General features: G+C 39.4%; 1 protein-coding gene across 5 annotated transcripts in view; it reads right to left on the reverse strand.

The window, feature by feature from the left end:
- Positions 1–26,923, reverse strand: part of EPB41L2 (erythrocyte membrane protein band 4.1 like 2) — a 211,885-nt gene that overhangs the window by 105,906 nt on the left and 79,056 nt on the right. For 3 of the 5 annotated variants that reach the window (XM_022556562.3, XM_022556536.3, XM_089921996.1), the window contains 2 exons: positions 5,270–5,730; positions 4,336–4,548 (listed from right to left, as the gene is read on the reverse strand). In XM_022556562.3, the coding sequence (XP_022412270.1) occupies positions 4,336–4,548; positions 5,270–5,716 (660 nt within the window). In that variant the 5' untranslated portion in view covers positions 5,717–5,730. Of the gene's footprint in view, positions 1–4,335; positions 4,549–5,269; positions 5,731–17,714; positions 17,972–26,923 lie in introns of those variants that run through there. The other 2 variants (XM_089921998.1, XM_089921997.1) reach the window with 2 other exon arrangements.

Raw genomic sequence — 26,923 nt, forward strand, 5'->3', positions numbered from 1 at the left:
AGACATCATCATCATCTTTAATGACAGTAAACAGCTGGAAACAAATCTAATCTCCCCAACCAAGTAAAGTAAAAGTATTTATTTCCCACACTGTATTCACTTCCTTAAGTACTTGCAACTTCATTTATAGTCACAGTTTCCCACAACATACTTCCCCCCAAGTAGTCCTCAGACACCCGTTTCCGGTACAGAGCTACAGAACGACAGCTAAGCAGCATGAGCACATCACCCCATCTGCCTAAGGTCAGTACTGGAACTGGGAAACGAGAGCGTGCTCAAACCACGTGATGGCTGTTCTTTGGGCTCTGCTCCTGATGAGGAAGTAACAGCAGTGTGATCAGTATCAGACCCATTCTAATGATACTGAGAACTCAAAGAACCTAGATAGGAAGGAGAACTGGATAAAAGAAATTAATCAAAAGAGGAAATACCACTTATAACGCCTGCATTGTAACAACTATTGTGACACTGGTGAACTACAGCCTCTGGTCAAAATATACAGTCACTGCCTAGGTTTCCAGGTGCATAAAATCTGCTGTGCGGTCACATCACTTAAGTCTACTCAAATTTTGTTCTGCTTTGTACTTGACAGGAAAAAAATAAGTTTACACAACACTTATATGCTACAAGCTTATTTCAAACGTATCTATTATCCTCAAAAGTTCATTCTTATAATGGTATATTAACTAACCACTTATTAGCTGAAAAGACAACCTGTAAATTAATACAGTCATTGAAATAAAGACTCCTCTGCTTCTCCAACCAATTTAAGTTGAACCATAATGGGATGAGAAAATATGAAGAACTGAATGGCAACTAAAAGTACAGTATTTCAAAACTTATGCATTCAACAAGAGGTACCTGAAAGGAAAATTAGAGCCATGAAAGCATAAAGCATACATTTTTTTCCAAATATTCAACTCAAGAAACTGGGGGAAAAAACAGAATAAACTCAAGGATAAAATAAAGAACAAAATGTTACAAAACAGAAAAGAAACAAATAAAACCAAGCCGCTTCTTTGAAAGATTAAAATGGTTAACTCTATAGCAAGAATGATGAAGAAAGCACAAATAACACAAGAAATTAAAAATGAATCAAAATCAAAGATACAAGATGAGAACACTACGAACAACTTCATACCAACAGATTTGTCAAGTTAGATGAAATGGGCAGTTCCACTAAAAATATGAATTACTGAAACTTATTCAAGGAAAACCAGAAACAGACTATTGGAAAATCAAACCCATGATTTAAAGAAAAAAAAAGAACACCTCCCAACAATATTCTTCCCAAGACAGTTTTTTGTTTGTTCGTTTTGTTTGTTTTTTTTAATTTGGCCATGCTGCGGGGCATGCGGGATCTTAGTTCCCCGACCAGGGATCGAACCCGTGTCTCTTGCAGTGGAAGCGTGGAGTCTTAACCACTGGACTGCCAGGGAAGTCCCTCCAAGACAGTTTTAAAGGCAAGTTTTACCAGATCTCCAAAGAACAGTTAAATCCCTAATTTAGGCAAATTTTTCCAGAGAATACTAAAGGGAAGAAACTTTATGAGATTAGTATATAACCCAGATAACAACATCTGATGAAGATAATTTGATAAAAGAAAATTAAAGGCAATATATGCAAGAACCCTAAATTAAAAATACAAAATCAATGCCAAATCATCATGAACAAGTAGTATTTATATTAGGAATTCAAAGACAGCTTCATGCTAGAAAACAATGTAAATTACAACATTAATAGATTACAAAAACATATGATCCTCTCAGTTGATGCAGAAAATACATCAGATAAGATTCACTACCTATTCATGTCTTTCACCACCTATTCATGAAACTTTCTAGTTTAGTCTTAGAAACTAAGAAAAGAATATCCTTAATCTGAGAAAGAATGCCTAGTTTTAAAAATCCTAGAGCAGTCTTAGAAACCTAAACAAAACTTATAAAACGATGCTCAGCCTCCTGAGTTGTAAATTATAGGATTATTTCCATGGTTTCAATTATTTACCATGCTCTTCCTGTGACAGGATCATACTTGCCCACCTACTGTCATCAACCTTAACCACAGGACTTGCTTGGTTAATGAGATGAAAGTGAAAGTGGTACATACTACTTCCAAGCAGAAAATTCAAGAGCCATAGTGTGGTTCTGCCATGTTTTCTTTCCCCTCTATTGTGAGACCAACATTTCCCAGGTGGAGCATACACCTTTAATCTTGGTCCAAAACTCAAGAAGACATGGAACAGAGCCCACAGCCAACCCACCAAGGGCATATAACATGCGCAAGGAATAAACCATTGTTATTTTAAGTCCAGAAGATTTGGAGGTTGTTCGTTATTGCTATTGTTGTCTTTATTGTATAACCTAGTAAAAGTTGACAGTGATCAAATAAATGCTAATTAAAATTTTGAGACGATTTTCACACCATTATGATAGGTCAAAATTAATAATTCTAATAACAAAAAGTGCTGATGACAATGTGGAAAAACCTAACAGTGGTTGCTGGTTGGAATTTAAATTGTCACAACCACTTTGGAGACCGCTTTGCCAACATCTGGGAAAACTAAAGAAGTAAAGCAGCATCTTAGCAACCTAGCAATTCCCTTCCCAGGTGTCTTCCCTGCAGAAACTCTTGCACAAGTAAATAAAGAAACATATATAATAATGTTCACTGAAGCACTGACTGTTATACTATATAAAAGAAATTGTGCCTCAGCAGGGGAATAGATAAAATAGGTTAGTCACTCAAAGGAATACTATACGGCAGTTAAAATGAATAAAGTAGATTTACACGTGATAAAAAGACAAATGCAGAGAAAGAGGAGAGATGGGAATAAGACTTTAGCAATATCTTTAATGCTTTATTTCTTTTAAAATATATCTAAAACACACCGCTAAATGGTGACATCTGGTTAAAATTTTAATGATAAATACACAGCTCTCCTATTATTTTTATATTTTTGTATTTTTTAAAATATCATGACTTTTTTTAAATGACAGAGAACAAAAATATATTTAAACCATAAAGCACATTGGTCAACCATGAGCTTTGGTGATAGATGACAGGGCCTTCAAGATTATCTAAGTAATCCTATATTCTAAAGATAAAGTCAATTTCTGGGCCTCAGTTTGACCCACAGAGGTTGAGTAAGTGACTCAAGGTCACATAACAAGTTATCAACAAGTTGATTCTCAAAATCTAGACTTCCTAACTTCTAGGATAGGTAGGAAAAATGAGGGACATGTGATCAAAAACAATGTAACTGAGTCAGGTTCAGAACACGGTTCTACTGTTTCCTTACTGTCCCTACCCCTACTACTGAGAGATATACAGTATTATTCTCTCTCTCTGAGAGCTTTAAGGATTTTTAATCATCTTTTGTACTCCTTTTCTCAAAACAACTAACATAGCAGAACTGTAACTAAATGAGTAAAATTAAGTTCTACATAACTAATACAAAGGTAAACGTTAAGGACCATGAAGCAGTCATCTTAGTAGTTCAGCAGTCAGGTCCACGACCTCCACAGTCAAACTGCTGGGGTTGGAATCCTGGTTCAACCACTAACTAGCTGGGAAACTTTGGGCAAGTTATTTAACCTCTTTAAAGCTTACATTCCCTCATTTTACAATGGGAATACCCATAATAATACCTACCTCATACAGAGTCTTATAAATATTACACGAGGTAACTCATTCAAAGTTCTTCACACAGTTCTTCAGTAAACATTAGCTATTACTATACGTCATGTAAATAAAGTAATTTAGCTATGAAAAGCAACAGGCTCTTTTGATTGTCATAAAATAAGGCATTAAATGCTTTTAAAAAATTACATTGGCTTTGGTCAGCATCAGTGCTAATCAATTATATGCTTTGCAAATCAAGAGTGTTTTTTAATTAAATGAAACTAAATTAAATAAGCTAGATTTTAAATCATTGTCTGTCTCGGGATGAAAACACTTGGGATTAAACTGCTGAAATTTCAACCTAGTGCAATGTTTCTCCTCAAGTGAAACACTTATGGCCATGGGTAATATTCAAACTATTTAATGCCCATCCACAACAGACACCAGCCAATACACATGACCAGTGCAGCCTGGCAGAACATCGGCCCTGCTTACCCTTAAGGGTCAGGAACTATCGTCTCTAATGGAAAGGATGACCCTCTTCTATGTTTTCTTGTTTTGCTTTTTCTTTAATGCAGAATTGCGACAAACTATCTTTCTTATAGGAACACAAAATCTATTCACTGTGCCAGGCCACAAATAAGGGCAGACGATACTTTTACCTGTCATTCCACACATCAAGATAGTTCTCCTATCAGCTCCCAGTCTCACCTCCAGGTCACAGCTGTACTCGGTGCCATCTAGGAGGGTCACTTTGCACTGAACAGTTTTGGTCTTCTTGGTGGCTTTCTGAGAGGCCTTCTCTGCTTTTAGCTCATTGGTCTGAACTTCCTTTGTCTCCCTTTTTGCTGCTTCATCTGATTTGTCCTCCTGTATTTCCTTTACATTCTCCTCTTCTCTCTCTTTACTTACTTCTTCAACAGGCTGTGGAGGAAAAAAAATTAAGTTCATACTAAAGGTGACCAATTTGCAGAAGGCAACACACAAAAAAGGAAAATCTTAAGTAAGAACTGTTATTGTTATAAACACTGCGAGCCTAAAAGACTTCAAAAACTTTGCCAGAAGGGGTATTTTCCTACATTTTCTTTCCCCCAATCCACCTCCAATTTTCTCATTTTGCCAATTTGGCAACGTCAGCATTAAATGAGTAAAAGAAACTACGTCCCAGCAACCACAATTTAAATACCATGTCAAATAATATTTCTAATTACAATTCCATACCATGGCAAAACCGAGGCTTCATCAGGCAACCAAAAGGCACACACATACAAATCTACTTCTTCCTATCCACTGAACCCCTAAATAAATCAGATACAAAGGTGCATATTATTTAAAAGGAGAGGTAGAAGGATTCTGAGAGTACCTGTCTAACCCTAAAATGAACAGATATGACTTTTTTATGATCTGCATATACAGGGGATTTTTTTTGCTTTATTATTTTGAAAGTTTTAAAAGGAATAACAGGAGAGGGCTGTGGTAGACCCTCTGAGACCCATATTCCAGATACAGTAAGCCAAAGCAGTATCTTAATATAAGATCACTGAAAATGATTCAAAACAAATCCTTTTTGTTAACATGGTTACTCCATCAATGCTTTCACTTCCAATCACTTCTCAAACACACTTTGTGTCTCCAGACTGCTCACCACAGGTTTCTCTTCCTTGACGTCGACCTTGATCTCCTGTTGTTTTCTCTGGGCTGTTTCTTCAGCATCACCCTTGGCCTGCCTTTCTTCTTCAGGAAGAGATTCCTCCTTATCTAAAATCTGCTCTTCCTCAACAGCTTGGGTAGGCTCTTTTTTATCTCCTCCGTCTTTGGCCACTACTAAGTTATAGGACTTTTGTTTCTTAAGCCACGGGGGTATGAATCGAGAAATCCCCCTGCTCTCAGATGGATCTTTCTCTTTCTTCTGGCGGCGTGGACTACTTTGGCTTTCAGCTGGAGGAGGTGACTGGGAACCTTTTTCCTCCTCTGGATCAGATGACTGATTCTGATTTTCTGCTACTTCTTTCAGTTTCTCCTTGGTTGCATCTGCTCCTAACTGGTCAGATTCTTTCTTCACTTCAGATGCGGAGCCCACTTCAGTAGTCATGGTCACAGCTTATTCTATAAACAAAACAAAATCACCAAAGGTTATTTTACAAACTCTCCCAGTTTTAGTTTGGAGGCAAGGGGCAGGGTAAGGAAGGGTGGGAAGGGGAATGGCAGAAAGATGACAGGGAGGAAACAAATTTAGAAAAAGAAGGTTCAGAAGCACAAGAGACAAAGGAGACTGCTTCCCTTAAAGTTTATAATTCTCTATCAGAATCAAAGAACCAAAACTAGCACCACAATAGAATTAACTCTCCGATTCTGTACAGAGAAAACTTCAAAACATCAAAAGCTCTAGAAAGATTACTTTTGTTTGATTTCATCTAGCTATAAACAATAATTCACCCCAAAAATTCAACTTTTTCAGGAAAATTCAATTTTTTAAGGAAAATTACTTTCCTCTATACTTGGTATTCCTTATTCTACAATATGAAAATGTTACTGATAATGCTAGAAAATTCTGAGACACATTTCACTGCAATTTCACACATTAAAACCAAAACTTTTTAAAATGTTAGTTATTATAAAAATGAATTTTAAGCGTTGGGGGCTTAATTGCGAGGTAACTAAATCTGGAACAAAAATATCTTCTTTTTTGTTCCAATATTAAATCCCATAATTCACCATCACTATTCTAATGCAAAAATTAGTCTTCTAAGAAAGGCACTAAAACTATAATCAAAACTCCCAACCTCCATCCCACCCAACCTCATAGACAGTTTTCCTAGTATATGTGATTGTAAGAAAAGTATCTAAGGGTCCCAAACTGAACCAAATGAAGACATCATAGGGGTGGGGGGGAAATGCATCTAATAATCAATCCTATCATAACTAATGAAAACAAAATTGAAATTAAATCTCAAAGTATCAGGCTGTCTAAATTTTACACAAGCAAAGAGGGAGTTTAGAAGAACAGTAGCACCACTGACATAAAAAAACAACAGGCAGGCACTTGAAAAGATGCTCAACATCGTTAATCGGAGAAATAAAATTAAAAACACAATGAGATATCACCTCACACCCGTGAGAATGGCTATCTTCAAAAAGAACACAAATAACGAATGCTGACGAGGATGTGGAGAAAAGGGAACCCTCATACACTGCTGGTGGGAATGGAAATTGGTGCAGCCACTGTGGAAAACAGTAGAGAGGTTTCTCAAAAATCTAAAAGTAGAACTACCATACGATCCAGCAATTCTACTCCTGGGCATATATCCCCAAAAAGCAAAACACCAATTTGAAAAGATACATGCACCCCAATGTTCATTGCAGCATTATTTACAATTGCCAAGATGTGGAAGCAACCTAAGTGTCCATCAACAGAAGAATGGATACAGAAGATGCAGTGTATATCTACAATGGAATACTCCTCAGCCATAAAAAAGAATGAAATTTTGTCATGTGCAACAACATGGATGGATTTGGAGGGTATTAAGTGAAATAAGTCAGACAGAAAAAGATAAATACTGTATGTTATCACTTATATGTGGAATCTAAAAAATAAAACAGATCAGTGAATATAACAAAAAAGTAAGAGACTCATAGATATAGCAAACAAACTAGTGGTTACCAGTGGGGACAAGGAAAGGAGGAGGGGCAGGATAGGGGTAAGGGATTAAGAAGTACAAACTACTATGCATAAAATAAATAAACTACAAGGATATACTGTACAACACAGGGAATATTGCCAGTATTTTATAATAATTATTAATGGAATATAACCTTTAAAAATCGTGACTATGTTGTACACCTGTAACTTACATAATATTGTACATCAACTATACTTCAATTAAAAAATGAAAAAAAAATTTTTAATAAAAAACAATAGGGCTTCCCTGGTGGCGCTGTGGTTGACAGTCCACCTGCCGATGCAGGGGACACGGGTTCGTGCCCCAGTCCAGGAGGATCCCACGTGCCGCAGAGCGGCTAGGCCCGTGAGCCGTGGCCGCTGGGCCTGCGCGTCCGGAGCCTGTGCTCCGCAACGGGAGAGGCCGCAACAGTGAGAGGCCTGCGTGCCACAAAAAAAAGAAACAATAGGCAGGGACAGCAGACACAGCACACTGTCTCCTCTCTTGCCAAGGATAAAAATACTCAAAGGCCTGGCACCCTGACTAATGGGAAATTTCACAGCTATCTTCAAAAGTGGTACAAACTTGAAAAGTTCAAAAAATAAAATACACTTGATTTTTCTTTTTAAAGATTTGACATATAATTCACATTCCATAAAATTCACCCTTTTAAACTGTACAGTTAGTGATTCTAAGCATATTCAAAAGGTTGTGCAACCATCACCACTGTTTAATCCTAGAACACTTTCATCATCCCCAAAAGAAACACTGTACCATTAATAGTTACTCTCCAGCCTCTCCTTCCTGCAGCCCATGGAAATCACTAAACTACTTTCAGTCTGTATAGATTTGCCTATTTGACATTTCAAATAAATGGAATCATACAACTTGTGGCATTTTCTCTTAGCATGACATTTTCAAGGTTCATCCGTGTTGTAGCACGTATCAGGACTATACTTGTTTCTTAAAATATTATTCACCGTCTTTCGCAAATCATATATCTGAGGAGCCCCGTATTCAGAATATAAAAAGAACTCTTACAACTCAACAATAAAGACCAAAAAAAGAAATTTTCTTGATGGGCAAAGGATTTGAGTAGAATTTCTCCAAAGAAAAAGTGACCAATAAGAACCTGAAATGATGCTGAACATTATTAGTCATTAGGGAAATGTAAATCAAAACCACTATGAGATACCACTTCACATCCGCTAGTATGGCTATAATCAAAGGCAGACAGTAACAAGTACTGGTGAGGTTGTTGGAAATTTTGGAACATTGCTGGCAAGAATGTAAAATGGTACAGCCACTCTGAAAAGCAGTTTGGCAGTTCATCAAAAAATTAAACATAAAGTTACTGTATGACCCAGCAATTTCCACTCCTAGGTATATACCCAAGAGAAATGAAAACGTATGTTTACCACAAAACTTGTAAATGAACGTTTCTAACAGCATTATTTATAACAGTCAAAAAATGTAAACAATCCAAATGCCCACCAACTAATGGATGGATAAACAAAATGTGATACATCCATACAATAGAAAATTAAGTAGTCTTGAAAAGGAAGACTACTGAACCTTGAAAACATTATGCTAAGGAAAAGCCAGATACAAAAGGCCATTTGTATAAAATTTCCAGAAAAGGCAAATCCACAGAGACAAGAAGTAGATTAGTGGTTGCAAAGGGCTGGAAGGAGGCGAGAATGGGAGCAACTGTTAATGGGTACAGGGTTTCTTTGGGGGGTGATGAAAATATTCTGGAATTTGACAGCGGTGATGGTTGAACAGCCTTGTGAATATACTCAAAACCACTGAACTGTAAAGGGGTGATATCTCAATTAAAAATTAATAACTTTTCAATTGTTACATACTTGTAATAGGCAAGCATAAAAACATTCAGTCAGTCAGTCAGCCTATATTTAATGGGCCCCTACAATATGCCAAGTCCCAGGCACATGAATAAAAGACTACCTTCAAGGAGCTAGCAGAGTCGGCGTATAGATAAATGAAGAGCATGCTGCTTAAAAAGCACAGCACAAACCCTTAACGTGGATTAGGAGAAGCGAGTCATTAGGCAAGCCTTTCTGCAAAAGCTGACATTTGAGTTGCTTTAAAATAATGAGTATTCATTATTCAGGGAAGAGAATCAAAATGGGAAGCACGTGCCAGGCATAGGCAAGGGTGTAGAAACACGAGGATATTCCTCCTGTAGGAAACTACAAGTACTGAACAACAAAACACTGTACAAGCGAAGTGGGGGCTTGTGAGTGGGGATGTGAGGGAAGGAGGACAGTGAATTGCTAATGATGAAGTAGGAGAAGTAGACAGGAGCCAGAACATAAAAGGTTTTACATGTCATGCTAAGAAAGGTCTGGAGGTTGATTTAAAGGCAATGAGAAGTCATAGAAGCACTTTAAGTAGAGGAGTAAAGTAATCCAATTCACATTTGGGATAGCCCAGCCTTGCTGTAAAGTACAGGATGAGAGAAAAGAATGAAACAGAAAGGCATCCAGGAGGCTGGTGCTATAATCCAGGCATGATAAGATAATGGTCTGTGCTCTGGAGGAAGCAGTGAGGTATAGGATAAGAAATGAATCAAATGGTAAAGACAAAGACTGGACATGACGTGGTGTCTAACTGAAAATAGCAAGTCAAAGAGAAGCAAGAGTCCAGGAAAAGTCCCAGGTTATGAGAGCCTGGGTGATGGTAGAACCATCATAGAAATAGGGAACCCGAGGAAAAGAAGGTCTGGTTGACACAATTAAACTTGATTTTTAGTTCATTGCGACTGAGAAGTCTGTGGCCACTTGACACACAGGTCTTAAAAGGAGACCAAATACGCACTAGAGATACAGATTTGGGAGTTGTCATCACATGAGTGATAGCTAAAAGCACAAGTGACATTGACGCCGCCTAGAAGAAAAGTATAGTTCGAGCTTAGAGGGCCCTGAAGAGAACACTTATAACCACCAACATTTAAGGGCCAGGCAGAGGGAAAAGGCATAAGGGTGAGAAGAAATACACAGTGAGACAGGGAGATCAGGGGACAGTACTGTCCTTGAGGGCAACGCTACAGAAGAGTAAACAGTTATGTAACTATAACATACACATGTCCAATCTTACATCTTATTCTTATGCACTTGAAGTTCAAAATCATGTCTTCCAGTAAGACCCTGAAGAGTACTTGAACTGGCTCCATATTGCACAGAAAATCTTTTTTCCTTCTTTAAGGTACCATTTTACAGGTACCAATTAAGTGGAAAATATTATTTACATTGATCATGAAGTGACCAAAGTTGACTTTCAGCACATATTCTCTAATTGCATTTTGAGAGCTGAATCAATACCCTGGTAAAATTAAAACAAAAATGCCTCACCCTTGTCTGAGCTAACCAAGATAACTGGCGGCTCTCTAATTACTTTGGCTGTGAGAAACAATCTGGAGACTGATCAACTAAAGCTGATTTTGGGTCAAAACATTTCAGAAGCCATGAAATGTAAAACGAAAGTTCCCACTATTATGTTAAAAGCGTTAATATCTGCATTTTCGTCCTAAGCTCTATCACTCACTGCTCACCGGGTCAGACACCACGCTTAGGGTTTCTGCTCCTCACAGCAGCCTACAGCGTAGGTATTAGTCCCATTTTACAGTAATAATGGAAGAGTAGAAGTTAAGTGACTTGTCCAAGGCCACTGAATGGAGGACCACACAGCTGTGCACACCTGTACTTTGTAATGCAGTCACAACTCCACTGTGTATGAAAGAAGGAATCAACCAGAGCCCTTGGCTTAGTCCTCAAAGAAGATTCATGCCAGTCTGTCAAAACGACTACAGAACAACATGAATCTATTCTGTGATTTGCTATAATTAGCCCTGCCCCTCCCCCAATAAGAAATATACCAGTGAGTTCCCACCACCAAGAAAATCATATTTGAAGGTTATTACCTGGCCATGTAATCACAACTGAGCTGATGGATCAAAACCAAAGACAAGGGCTTCCCTCGTGGCACAGTGGTTAAGAATCTGCCTGCCAATGCAGGGGACACAGGTTCGAGCCCTGGTCTGGGAAGATCCCACATGCCGTGGAGCAACTAAGCCCGTGAGCCACAACTACTGAGCCTGCACTCTAGAGCCCATGAGCCACAACTACTGAGCTCGCGTGCCACAACTACTGAAGCCCACGTGCCACAACTACTGAAGCCCACGTGCCTAGAGCCCGTGCTCCGCAGCAAGAGAAGCCACCGCAATGAGAAGCCCATGCACCGCAAGAAAGAGTAGCCCCCGCGCGCAGCAACGAAGACCCAACACAGCCAAAAATAAATAAATAAAATTAAAAAAAAAAAAAAAAAGACAAGGTGCTACTACAGACACAAAGAGCACAGGTAAACCACACCACACCACTGACTCTCACAAGGCAGTCCTCCTCAACCACAACTGTACTCGCAAGACTTTTAAGTTTTATGAACTTTAGAGCTGAGCAGTGCTGTCCATGCAAAGGGAAATTACAAGATAAAATACAATGGAAATGGCTAATTGGATTGTAAATATTCAACAATAAGGGTAGATACAATTTATGTAAATAAGTACATTCTTAAAATAGTTTCAAGAGGCCAACAGTGTTTAAATCAAACCTAAACACCATCTTCTTTGTTGACAAAATGGTTTCTTGAACAAATTACCACCATCAAGAAAACATGATTATAGCACATCAGTTTACCATAATTATCACGCCTGTAGCGCTCAGAGTTTCCAATGTGGATAAGCCTTTAAATACCACTGCCCACTAAAATGGAAACTCCTGCAGCCCTCTACTAAAATGAAAGCCCCCTGAGGGCTGGGATCTCAGGATCTTTCTCTTTTTTTCACTGCTATGTTCCCAGCATCTAGACTGGCACATAAGGGGCACCAGAAAGATATTTACTGAATGAGTGTTGTGAGATCATCTGGCCTAATACCCTCATTTTATCTTAACAACAAGGAAACTGAGACTCAGAACGACTAAGAGATTTGCCTGAGATCACAAAGCCAGGTGGGCAAAGCCAAAAACAGAAAGAACTAGTTTCCCAAACTCAAGCAATGCTCATTCCACTAAGCTTTAATTACAAATATCTAAAATTCATCATTAGTATAGTTATATAACATACTAAGTAAAGACCTCTCTACTTACCAGCAACCAAAAAGAACACTGCTGTGAACAGCCAGCCCATTACACAGTCATGTGGTTTTAACACAATTACCATGTTGGCATGCTCCATCCGGATTGACAAAAGTGTTCATTATTGTAACAGCTCCGTGAGAAAAAAGCATGCATCATTTAACACACAACCAAGCAGAAAACCATCATCAGTAGAGAATCAGCACTGTTCAGGTACGGAGCTGCGTTATGAGAAACTATTCTTTTTTCTGATGCTTAAAAAAGGAGGTAAGTTCCAAGGTGCTGTCACTACCACTAGCTTAAACCACCTACCCTGTAACATTATGCTGCTGGAAAGCGCTAGCCCTTAATCACAGCACAACAGCAAGCAAAGCCAAGCAAGAAGATACATGCACAACTCTACACACTCATACAAAGAACTTCAAGCAAGAAGTTCATGCTAATTATTGGGTCCAGATGTTTCCTTAAAACCTTGAGAGAACCAGTGCTACTCTAAGAGACCTCACTGTGAGTAAAATCCCTGAACAGGGTTAGGTGCTGCTGCCAGCTGAGTGGCTCCCATCCTCTGCTGAGATCACAAGCAACAGGAGGTCTTTGATTTCTATCAACAGAGCTCAATCCATTCGTTAGGGGACTGAAGATTTACAAAAGGGGGAAATACGCATTTCTAAACTTGAAAATGCAGGTATGGAGAGAGGCTTTCCTTTGAGTTTTGAGGCAGGAACAAAATTGTGTGACAAATAACAATTAAACTTTAAAAATACTGGCAACGTGTACACAGTTCCAATTCGGTCATTTTCCACTCTGACAAATCCTGTTTTTATCCGTCGTGTGACCGGGCAGAGGATATGGTGAGCCACTTTCTGATACCTACGATCACTTGCTTATGTTCATCTCCCCAAACAGACTGTATCCCAAGAAAAGGGCTTTTAATAGCCCGACAACCTTCCCTTAAAGCGCTGGCTGTGAGAGAAACAAAACAGCAACCCCAAGAAAGGAATGATTCAGCAACCACCTAACTCTGCTTAGGAAGTAATAAGAGTGATGCTTCTCAAATAATAGCCAACATGTTTTTAAAAAGGGAAGGGGGGGCTTCCCTGGTGGCGCAGTGGTTGAGAGTCCGCCTGCCGATGCAGGGGACACGGGTTCGTGCCCCGGTCCGGGAGGATCCCACATGCCGCGGAGCGGCTGGGCCCGTGAACCATGGCCGCTGAGCCTGTGCGTCCGGAGCCTGTGCTCCGCAACGGGAGAGGCCACAACAGTGAGAGGGCCGCGTACCACAAAAAAAAAAGCGAAGGAGGGAAAAGGAGGAGGAGGAAAGGGAGGAAACAGGAAAAAGAAATATCTGGAGAGGGAGAAGGAATAACAAAAACAGGCAGGCTGAAAGCTGACTGCAAGTAATTCCTCTCCCTTGTAGGTTTATTTTTCTTAAGTGTCAAAAGGTCTAGAAAATACTATATCCCATATCCAAATAAGTACAACTACATTCCAAAGGGACTGTTATGTTAGTTTAAATTATCTATATGGTGAGGATAAACAAGAGTTACTTTTTACATAATTCAAAGCTGCCCACCCTAGTTACCTTAATAACACATTATATCACTTGTTTGGTTTCTTTAAAGGGTAAAGGACCTATAAGAGAGACAGAACTATTTCTATAAAGATATAAGCAAACATCTGGTTTAAATTAAAACCACATATACAAAAGATAGGAAACTGTAGCCCTTTACTAATTCAAGTCTAGGCAGGATCGGGTTACATTCAGAGCATGAATTTTCCTCCAACCTTTCTACTTTTTAACAGAACTCAAATTTTGTTCAGCTTTTCTCGCTTTTCCCGCTGCGTGCCAGTGGAGGCTGGCTCCAGGTTAGGCCACAAGGTAATGGTCTGCTGGTCTAGGGCAATCACGGTAGTTCCCCTTCCCTTTGCCAAAAAGACATGTAAAAGGTCTGCTGGTGGGGGCTCCTGGGGAAAGATTCCTCCTTCTAAAAAAAGAGCCATGAGACGGCCCCTCTTCTTCTTCTGAACACTGTATACATGATTCCTAGAAAGGCTGTTACCATCTTGAATAATCCATGAGAGGCGATGGTCTAAAGACAAAGTAACATATAGTAGAGGGCATTGGCGAGAGGGTCACAGAGAAGAGGACCAGCCCACTGCGCATGCTACACGTGGCCAGGTCCAGCGTTTGAGCTTCCTGTTATGTGAGAAAACATACTCCCCTACGGTTTAAACGATTAAGCCGGGGGTGCGGTTACTTGCAGCCACTATTAGCCTCTGTGTAACCTGAGTAAGCATTAGAAAATAAGCCCTAAGAAACTGGGAGCACATGCAGAACATCTCAGTTAATTATTACTCCCCACTGCGTTTTACGGCCCTCACGTCTAAGAGCCATGGTTGTCGAAATGTTCCACTTTTTTCAGATGCTCAATTTTTAAAAACCTAGTATTTGAGTTAATGTTAGTGAGATAAACCATTAATTCTTCATTCTAACAACTCTAAATAAAAATGAAACAAATTAAACTATCTTAGAGTTCAAAGTGTAAGGTTCCCCTCCTTCATATATTGGAGAGGAGGGTATATGAAAACAAAGGCAGGGCTTCGCTGGTGGCGCAGTGGTTAAGAATCCACCTGCCAATTCAGGGAGACGTGGGTTCGAGCCCTGGTCTGGGAAGATCCCACATGCCGCAGAGCAACTAAGCCCATGCGCCACAACTACTGAGCCTGTGCTCTAGAGCCCACAAGCCACAACTACTGAGCCCGTGTGCCACAACTACTGAAGCCCGCACACCCGAGAACCCTCGCACCGCAATGAAGAGTAGCCCCCGCTCTCCACAACTAGAGAAAGCCCACGCGCAGCAACGACCCAACACAGCCAAAAATAAATAAAAATTAAAAAAAAAGAAGACCAAGGCATTATTCTCTACAATGTCCAAGTCAAGTAACACCCAAGATAATTGCTAACAATATTATTTGTTAATAGCAAGCCCCTGCTGTTCTCATCAAGTCAAGAAAGAAATCTGTGCCAGGCAGTCTCCTCCACAAGCAACTAGGTCATCCTAGGAAGAGCTGCCCTTCCCTGGAGCTCAGTATACCGGAGGCTGTGCATAAATCGTCAAGGGTCACAATACTGCACATCATTCTCATAATCAAAATGCATATAAACCTTGTCATATTGGGCACTCTGACAGCGCACCCTCACCAAGGTGACAGAGACATCCAGAACACTGCTGGCTCTTCATTAATCAACTATGCACACTGAGTTGTATTGGTCAGAATTACTGATGAACTGCATTTGCTCAAATTCCTTCTCTCAGATGGGGCCCTGATTTTTGTAAAGGCCAGAGCTGGAGCTACATTCTTTGTGTGCGAAACGCACTAATCTTTGGATAAAATAACATGATAATTTGGAGATGAAGTCTGGGAACTAAACAGACCAGGATTAGAATTCCAGCTCTGTTTCATACTAGCCACGTAACCACGGACAAGTTATTTAGCGTCACTGAGTCTCAGCTTCCTCATAAGCAAAACAGGGATATTAATACACACCTGACCGGTGACTCTAAGGATTAAATTAGATGCTATACATAAAGTGCCCGGCACATAATAAATTCATAATAAATGGCAGGCCACTGTCATCATATAGGGATTCTATAAAAGAAGGGACTGTATCTGTTTCTTCACTAATGGTAGTGATAGAATCAACAGTAAGGACAGAAATAATAAATAATGATAATATGAGCTATCGGTTGAGCACTATTCCAGAGACTCTGCATGTCGCAATTCCTTTAATTCACAACCCTCTGAGGTAGGAACTAAAATTACTCCCACGTTGCAGATGAAGAAGGTAAAAGGAGGATAAATAACATGGGCAGAGCTACACAACCGATAAATGGAAGAGGCAGGATCCAGACCCAGGCCATCCAGCTCCAGAGACTTTAGGCAATCCTGCCACCAATCCCAAACAACTCCACTGTTGTATAACCAGAACCTAGCATAATTCCTTAAAGTTCATTATTTGCTGAAAAACAAAAATCAATAAGCTATTACTACCATTTGGTAGTTTACAATCCTAAGCAACATGTTCTAATTGAGCCCCTGATAAGTTTTACCCACTTTCAGGATGTGGGTTATATCACTATCTAAGCCCCTTCTTTCAAAACAAATGTTTTCTGAGGACTTTCATAGCATATGTACCAGATATCAGCAATACAGATGAAAGAAGCCCACTCCCAGCCTAGTGGGGGACAGAGGTACCAATATTAGCATTAACATATATTTAAACCACTTGTCACTAATTCAGAAATTTTGGTAATTTAGATTTTGAAATTAGTTTTGAAAAGCTTACATGGTTTTCTTTAAAACTACCACTGTCACCTCTTCAGGAAGTCACACATGGGAAAGCTTGGTTAAACACTCATAAAATACAAATAGGCATCATGCTTTTTAAGGAGCACTTAATTCTCACTCTCAATTGTATTTGCTAGAAACATGTTTGCTGTCTAGCAAAACTTAAGTAATCTGAATAAAAAGCCAAATAAAATAGTACTGATTATAAATTCCCTCAACATCAAAAACTCCAAAACAAATTAAGTCGGCTAGGCTGACCAACCCCCCGCAATAGGGAAAGAAGTGGCTACTGGATGAGTACAGAAGTTAACAGGAAGAAAAGAAATACAAGGGACACATGAACCCATGAGAAGATGCTTACCACACCCATAGTAAAATAAATACAAGCTAAAAATTCAGAATGGAAAAATCCAAAAGCTCAGTTATGTAATCATTGATCAAGACTATGGCAACAGAGGCATTCTCAGAGAGCTACCAGTAGAAGAGTAAAATTATGTACGGATGATTCACTATAACACTGCCTGTAACAGCAAAAGATCAATGTCCATCAACAAGTGACATTATGCTACATTCATACGACAGAATACTATGCAGCTATAAAGGATTAAAAAGAGGAAGGTTTCTACTCCTGTTATAGAAATATCTCCAAGTTACCATGTTAAGCATAGAAAGCAAGATTCAGATAGCACATATGATATGCCACACCTTGTGGGTTGAAAGCAAAGTGCGTGGGAGGTGTAAATATGTGAACCCACATGCACATGTTTGCCTGTATATGCATACAGAAAATAGCAGCGATTATGGGGAATGGCGGTTGACCCTGGGTAGATGAGGTACAAAGGAGCAGATATGGAGACAAAGTTTTCACTGAGCAGAAGTCTGCACAAACTGAAGCACATAAACACTTTAGTAGGAAGGCAATACTTACGCATTAAAATATCTTACGCATTAAGTGAACCCAGCACAAGTGGTCGGCTTCCTTGGAGACAACCCGAATGCCACACTGCCACAAGTGACGGTGTCACCTTGCCCTGTCACATAGTTCTGGCCTCAGAACAGTCTGGGTGCAAAAGCCTTCCAGTCTATTCCGGCTTAGCAGCAGCATTAAGATAACCTAAAATAAAACTCATTTCCTGGTATATGACGTTTAAGATTATCTCTAGATCCTCAAAGAAACCGATTTCTGCTAACCTCCGATTCAGCATACTTCACAAACCCACCTCTTACCCTGTACAGACTGCTCTCCAAAGTGGGACAAACTCAAAACCTAAGCTTTTAGAGCAGCCAGACACCTTTTAAGAAGTATATCAAGTATCTATTAAAAAAACAACTTATAGTTTTTCCTAATAGTTCCTTAGGAAACCTTGCTAGCTTTTTATCCTTCTTCTCCTCAGAGTGGAGTTAAAACAAAAAGCTGTCTTTTGCTAACAATAATACTGGTGCCTACACAGGTAGGCCAAAAAGATTATTCCTAAATTCTCTGCTGGAGGGGTTGGAACAGGGAACTTGGAAACAGATTTCTCTGAAAGTTGAGGAAATGTTTTCAAAGGAGGGTAAAACAGAATGGGAAGATTCTTACTAAATTCCTAGGCTGGTCACACACAAACATCTCCAATCTTGGTCAGCAGTTTCCTCACTTATAGGGAAAGGCAGGAATAAAATTGGCTTGACCAGCCCAAGGATGTCATGTTTCCTGTCTACACCCCTTCCCTGCCCAGCATCTGCTCCTCTGCGCCCATGAAGGGGGGAATCTTCTGTGCAGATGAGTAAATGCATGTTCCCAGTGCACTGTTGTTATGCATCCGGTGGCTTCTCGATGTCTTTTGTGATGTTTCTAGTGTTCGGGGAGCATTTCTTTGGACCACCATCATTACATAGAACATTCTAGAGAGAAGAAAAATACACTTATGTGCAGTTTCTTCTGATAATGACATAACCAGGCTCAAAACAGAGCAAAAACACCACCAAAATTCCCTCCTGGTGGTTACAGATACCAGGGAGTATACTTTGTCTCAGCTCATCCCACAACTACCTTCTGCATGGGATCCCTACTCAGCCCCATCGGTAAACTCACTTAGTATTAAGTGGTAATCTACGACGTAAACTCACTTAGTATTAAGTGGTAATCTACAACCAGTCTAATACTATTTTTCTATGAATCGAACTCTAAATTCTTTAGCTAAAAAATGACAGCGGTTCAGCAGGCTTTTCCCAAATAAGCTAATGACAAATCCACCAAGGTTAACTGCACAGGATAAATGCACAGGCTGCAGACGCTGCACTTTAATAGGTCATAAGACAAAAGCCTGTCAGACTCAATCAACTCCCCACACTATGACAAGGCCACCAGGCTGGAGCCTACACTGATCTCGCGCTTTCAAATCCTCTTCTCCATAAGCTTTGGAATGCTGCAGTTGACAGGCGTAAATATCTAAACCTTGTCAAATATAGAATTCACTTTTTAAGTTTTGGTCATTAGCTCTTCTGCCATTTTACAATATTTACAGCACTGCCAAAGAGTTATGTCAACGCATAGCATGTATTTTTAAAATATGAGACTATAAACTGAACGATTTTTCTCGCTTAGGTAAGCAGATCCCAGTGTTGACGCCAGTCTTCCAGTCGGTCAGCAGAAGGTGCCATAGACTGTTAGCATGTGGACCCTACAAGCCTGGTATGATAAAAGCAACGTTCACCAGGCGGGAAAAGCTGTAACTACAATGGAATTACAGACATGCCATTTGGAATGCTTAAAAACTTTTTTCCCCCAAGTAGTTCTACTGTGAGCATTGGTTTAGTTCAAAACTACTCAGCAAAAGCTTCAAATAACTACTTTTTAGGTGGGGCTGGCCAGGACAAGTTTTTACTTTGGCTAAATATATTTGTTTCTTTGGAGGTAAGATTCTCAAAATTCAACATCTGTAAACGTGATTTGGTGGAGGAGTCTGCTGGAGAATATGCCAAGCATTCAACCCTTGGAATCCACCAAGAATTTCAAGCCAACAAAATGTCAAAGTTTAAAATTTCCCTTTCCAACTTTGTGATCCAGCTATGACGTTAAACTATAGGTCATCAATATACCATACAACGTGCAATGGAACACTCCAAAGGAGATGGTCCACAGGGGAGGTGCGGGTCCTATGAATGGCTGTCCAGATCATCAGCATCAACTCCACAGTCATCTATTCCCTCACCCAAGTTGCCAATAATTTGAAAAGACAATTCTTTGTTGAACCTAAAAATAGAAAACTTAAACTTCACAAGGATACATGCACCCCCCAAAAAAATACTAGGTAATTACCTCAGTCTTATAAAAACATTCCCTGCAGTGTCAACAATAAAGAAGGAACTTACAGAGGTCATCTGGCCATCACAGTAGTACTGCTTTTCACTTTGTTAGAAAGTAGCATCAAAGCAAGGTTCTTTTTGAAGGAAGGTTGTTAGACTGGTAAAGTATATCAAGAAAAAGCATGAAGACAATTTTTTCTAAGTCTGGATGCTTGAATCTGGGCAACACGATGAGTTTTCACATTTCTTCAATGTGACAACAGACTAAATATTCAGTAAAAGATGTTGATACCTATTATTCAATTAATATTTACTTAGGCTGTGACAGCATTAAAACAATATACAATTCTTGATAGTTCTTAATGGCCACTAATCTGCAGATTCTAAAAACAAATTCAAATCTCTGCTAGCCACAATACATTTTTTAATCAAAGGAGTTAATTTATAAAATGCTTCATCTTCATGCTAATTAAATTGAAATCTATCATCCTTTAACATGTTAAAAAAAATAACTGTACACTATTAACCTTACATATAGTCCTCACTGTGCTTTAGGAATAATTAACTTTCGTATAGTGTACTGTACCACTGAACAAATCAATTGTGAAACAGCAGGGCAAATATATAAAACCAGCTGGCTTCATTATTCTCATAGGTCAAACCAAAAAAAGCAATTATGTTAAAGATAACCTAACAAAATTCAACATTTGAATTTTGCAAATAAATGGTCTAAAAGTACATACGTACGTTTCACAGTGCTTGGTTCAAATATAACTGAATATATTCCCTTGCCAGATAGTACACATAATCAGATTCCATCTACTCTGTACATCAGTATTATCCAAATTTTCAGTCTCCTAGATACTGATAGTCCCAAAGGCAAACTTTCTGCAAAAGCAAAAACAAACAAGCATGTATCACCAAACCTAACTGTTACAACAGAAGTTTCCTAAAAATCTCCCCCTTCAAATACATACTCAGCTTTTAAAAAAGTACATCGAGCCCGTTGTCTGCTGTTCCCTGTCATTAGAAGACTGGAAAGCTGATGGAAATCCAGCTTCCAACAGCTTAATGAGCAAGACCGGCCCCACCCAGGCCAGACCCTGCTGGAAAAGGGCATGCTCAGTAGAAAAGCCCAGCTAGGTTCCAAGTTACTTCATTCCTCAGCTAGAAAATCCACATGGGTCAAAGAAACAGTCATCCTCCTGCTGCCGGTTCTACCCGCTAAAGGAAGAACATTTTACATAAAGAATAGTTTTAATGGTACAACTGTAATCCTGTGATTATAACTGCTTACTATTCTACTACTGCTAGGAATTCTTTCCTCATTTTTTTGTATCGTGTTTACATTGCTTTGGGTTTGCACCCCTCAACTTTGTTTTTATTTCGTGTCATTTTAACCCACCCATAGACACCAAAAGTACTGATACACGTGTACTACATATAGTCTAATCAGCTTTATTTATAAACTGATATATTTTTGGTATTGAAAAACCACTCATATAGATATTTCATTTTTAAATACTGAAAACTGGATTTTGATTCATTTGTAAAATTATTTGCTTATTCACACACACAGTATGTAAATGGAGGCTCATTTTAATCTAGATTTATAGGTATCGTCATATAGTTACAAAGTTGATAAGTTCCTGTTTTATTATTATACTGTCATCCTAAACTGAGCAATGATGGATACAAAAGGTAATCCTACATCCATTTGTCATAAGAATACAACTACATATGGAAGCAAAAATTTAAAGTCACTAAAGGAAAATATTTATTTTAAGATTCAGGTCAGAGAGATCTGAAAAACAACCTATCTTCCTTTACTCTACAATACCAACACACACCCCCCTTTACATTTCCGCAGTTTAAATTCTGCTTGTTTTTTCCCCCAGAATAGATATTTACATTAACAAATCAGGACCAAGATAGTCAGACCCTTTATGGCTGGATCCACGTATGCATTTGTATAACTTGACCCTGCTACTGTACCATACTGCTCCCCAAACAAGCAATTCTTAAGTCAATGAGTATTATATGTTCACATTAACCTACCATAGTCTTAAAAAAAAAAAAAGAAAGATGTTTTTTATTACGAATAAAACACATTAGATACTTAAATAAACAAGATATCGCTCCTAGAGAAAAGGTAAGGTTTGCTTTACAGGAACTTAATGAAAATATGTTTCAGTAGCAGCTCTGAAGAGATTAACCTCTGCCAAAATGAACAAACAAACTTAAATTAAAAAGAAAAAGAAAAAGACATTCTATATAATGGAAGTAAACTTCACTATCCACCCACCACAAAGTTTTCACTGGTTCACAAAAGGGCAATTTGGTGAGTTTTTTAGTAGAGCCAATTTTATTCAATTCAAAGCATCTTTTATTCAGACTGTATTCCTCCTACATTGTTTAAATGCTGTATTTTTTCAATAAAAACTGCAGTAGAATGGCAGATTTACTTCAATATGCTTACTTGAAAAAATACTGGCTCCAAACCTTTTTCTAAAATGTATTGCTCCATAGAATGCAGAAGTCTCAGAACTACTGACATGAGCACTGGATCCAGTGGAGCTGACATTGGTAGATCTCTACAATCTGTCCCAGGCATCTCTCATCACCCCTGTGCCTCCTGCCTTCCTAACTCCCCTACTTCCATCGACTGAACTGCATCCCCCCCCAAAATTCATGTATTGAAGCACTAACCCTCAAAGTGATAGTATCTGGAGATGGGACCTTCGAGAGATAATTAGATTTAGATGAGGCCATAAGGGTAGGGTCATCGTGATGGAATTAGTCGCCTAAGAAGGGACACCAGACAGCTTGCTCGTTCTCTCTCGCTTTCTCTCATCTTGCCATGTGAGGACACAGAGATGAGGCAACCACCTACAAGCCAAGAAGGGGGTCCTCACCAGAAACTGACCAAGCTGGCGCTTTGATCTTGGACCTCCAGCCGCCAGAAGCATGAGAAATAGACTTGCTGTTTAAGCAAAAGAGTATATGGCCTTTGGTTATGGAAGCCCAAGCTGACTAAGGCAGCTACTTTCTTATAGAACCCAATGCTACTGCTCAAGGTCTTCTGCTGGCTTCAATCCTGCCCATAAGACATCAGAATCTCATGGTTCGAACAAAGGTTAAGAGAATTAAGACAGAAGGTGAGTTCTGTGGCTCTATGTTTTGGAAAAAGAACAAACCATTAATACAGTGGATAAAAGAGAACCCAGAGAATTTAAATGAGTTTCCAAACTCATATACCCAATAAGTGGTAAAGCCAGAATTTACACCAATTTGCTCTGCCTCAAAGCCAACACTAGTGGCGCTGGTGGTATAGTGGGGAGCATAGTTACCTTCCAAAGCCAATGCACTTTTCCACCAATGCTGCATTACCTCAATTTCAACACCCTTGCTTTCCAAATGAGTAAATTAAACCCAAAGAAGTGAAATAACTTATAAATAAGGTTACTCAGTGGGTTACTGGCAGAGAAGTTACTGAATACAAACGAGGTCCAGGGTCATTTAAATTATTTCCAATAAGATTTTAAACATGTTAAAGTACGTAAAATACTTACGCTAAAACATCCACAAATGTCTAAATATAAAAAAATCGTTCATATGAACGTGTATCCATTACATCTGTCTTAGAAAGGTCCTAAATACCCTCGTTTTGACACTGTTTTGTTGCTCCATTAAAAAGGGGAACTAGACGTTTATCCTCAGAATATTATTTTTTAAGTATTCAAGGGAGTTGGCTGGGAGCAGGGGGGGAGGAGGGGTTTCCTATATTTGTATATGTGAGTTTGATGTGTAAATAGAATCAAACCCAGTATCATAATTTCTTGACTTTTTAAAACTGTCCTGGGACTTCCCTGGTGGTCCAGTGGTTAAGACTCTGCGCTCCCAAGGTAGGGGGCCCGGCTTCGATCCCTGGTCAGGGAACTAGATCCTGCATGCGGCAACTAAAAGAGCCCGCACACGGCAATGAAGATCCCACGTGCCACAAGTAAGACCCAGCGCAGCCAAATAAATAAGTAAATATATATATATATATGTCCTACTTCCTGTCTTGGAGGAAAAGGAATGGAACTGAATAAGATGTGGAGGATGGAATAACCTGATGGTCACTCAAAGCTCCAAAACCATAAGGGACACAAGCTCTGTGCAGGAAATAAAGTTCTCAGTGTCACAGAAAGACAATGAGGAAGATGGTTCCTTTCAGTCTCCCACCTCTATTCATCCAGCCTCCATGTGAGAAGTAATCATCTGTCAAGCCAGAAAAAAAGCAAACGCAACGTTCTGGCATAACCCTAAAATAACCTAAAAAGTACTGCAGAAAACGAACAAACACCCCTCTGCTTTTGACTCTAATGATTTTACAGAGAATCCAGTCTTCCTATATACCAATCATCATGCAAGACTATCCTTCCTGAATAAACATGGAGAAAAGTTTTACGACTCTCTCAATCTGGATGAACTTCAACTGGTCTACGGAATTTTCTAACAGTCCACGTTTTGTAGGATCATTGCTATCTGGTGTCAACAAAAGAGAAAAAAACAAACCAAACAAAACAACCACTACACTACTTCCACGGCTTCTATGCCGAAGTTATCTTTTGACCACGCACCAGCGCAGTTTAACTTCTCTCAAGCTCTGAACCCAGAATAATTTGCACAACTGCACATGAGCCATTCACAAAGTCTCTTTCCTACCACATTTTGTAAAATGTAACATTAGAAAGTATTACAGATTTATGAGACTCTGGGAAAGGAAAGTTCTGTATGACCCCAGATTTTTACAGGGGGTTTGGAGAGAGAGCAGGAACAGGTACAGGAGGGAAGAAAAAGAATAAAGGGATGGTGGTTGGGAATCTCTAAACAAAAAGTTAATGTTTTGAAACCATCTAAAAAGTGTTAGGACAAAGCAATAATTAATCCACCCCCCCTTTTTTTTAACTTCAAAACTCAAAAGCATCACTATTAGAATTACACATTCAGACCAGTACAGTAATCCAGCATTTACTTTAAAGCGTATTATTTTCATTCCACTTACATCTAAGAAACATTTGCTGAGTTCCTCCTTCACCCCAGACACTGGTCTATGCCCTTAGGACTGGAAAGTTCTTCCCCACACCAGCCCTCAGGGAATTCACAGTCTAGCAGGGAAGACAGATATATAAACAAATAATTATACCACATGTGATAAGGGCTATAACAGAGGTACAGGAAAGACACAGCAAAGTGGACAACTCCCTTGGGGAGGACAAGGAAGGCATTACAGGATTACAATGTTTAGGCTCATTCGTCTCTCATTTGAGATGAACAAATGCTACTGCTAATAACATGGTAATGACCCTCCTTGCCTTACGGATTAAAAAATAAAAGTACTTATCACAATGCCCATCACATGCAAAGCAGAAACAAAAATCATACTAGCACCTGTGCAACACCCTACATAGGACTGAGCAAAATGGGGTTCTTATAGAATAAAGAAATATAGAACCAAAAGAGATCTCAGCATTTATGTACCTCTAGTTCTTGCCTTTCATACACAGGGAACCTGAAACCCAGAAGTTAGGTTACTTGTCCAGGTTACACAGTAAGTCAGGAGCAGAACCCAGACGAGATGTCAGATTCTGCCTAATAATTCCATTGCCTTTCCCTACTGCAGACTGCCCTGCCCGGATGTGAAGGAAAGGGACGAGACACTGTTGAGGAGACAACCAGCAATAGAGACCCTTTATGGCTGTCCAAGGCCCAGAAGAAACTGAGAGCCCTGATGCTAGACATCCAGCAGACCCCAAAAACTCCCCAACTCTGCCCCACCCTCTAGACCCAAGAAAAATCCTACACCTTCCCACTCCCCCCAAAATTATGTTTCCGAAATAAAGAGATCATTGCCGAGAAATTATTTACTCTTCCCAATCTGCAGCAACATTAAATTCATGCTCCAACAGTCTGGACGTGTCTCCATTTTGTCACGTAGCTAACGAAGTCTGTAAAATGAAGGTACCAGGAGATAACCTGCCTATATAATGGGATTCTTGTGAGCATCACAGGATAGCCACCACGATAGCTACCGGTAAAGTGCAAAATGCTAAATGAATGCAAATTACTATTAAACACAGAATTTCAATCATCAAAAACATTCATCTAGGCTTTCTCCTCAAAATGGTTGAATATATCATTACATTTCTTAAAAGTCAAATATCAACCTATAGTCATCTTCAACCATTTATTTAGGTTTTTTACTCAACTTGTAGAAGGAAAACTGTTCCCCCACCCTAATCTACCCTCCATCATTTCCCTCCTTTTCTTTCTTTCCCTTTAAAATGGCCACTACGATTTCCAACACTCCCTACTAGAACCACATAAACATCAAACCTGTCAACACAAGTTCTTTTCAAAAACATGTTGTAGAAAGTTGAGCACTTGAGACAAGCCGGGGAAATGTTAAGGTGTATGCAACATGCAGTGCACAGCTACACGTCATGCCCTAGGGAGGTACAACCCCATCTAGGGGTCTCCTCCTCACTTCACCTGCATCATAGCCAACCTTCAGCCTGATATCTGCCATCTACATGGTTTGGGCACTTGTCTGAGAATCCAGTGTACTTCCAACCCTCCACACCTTTATTAGCTCCATAATTTGAAACCTTAGCTCCACTCCTTTCTTTCCGTAGCTTCATCTTTAAAACTTACCCCTCCGAACTTGGATTATGAAAGAAAACCCTAAGCACAAGTGCTAATACATTCTCAAGCCACAGCCCCTACCCATCCAAAACAATAAACCAAGATAAAACATTTATATTTACAACATAAACAATAAACAACATTAAGCTAGAGTATTCA

The sequence above is a fragment of the Delphinapterus leucas genome, chromosome 12 (assembly GCF_059928025.1).
Source record: "Delphinapterus leucas isolate spDelLeu-1000000601 "Yukka" chromosome 12, BTC_Dleu_Yukka2, whole genome shotgun sequence".
In the NCBI taxonomy this organism is placed as follows: domain Eukaryota; kingdom Metazoa; phylum Chordata; class Mammalia; order Artiodactyla; family Monodontidae; genus Delphinapterus; species Delphinapterus leucas.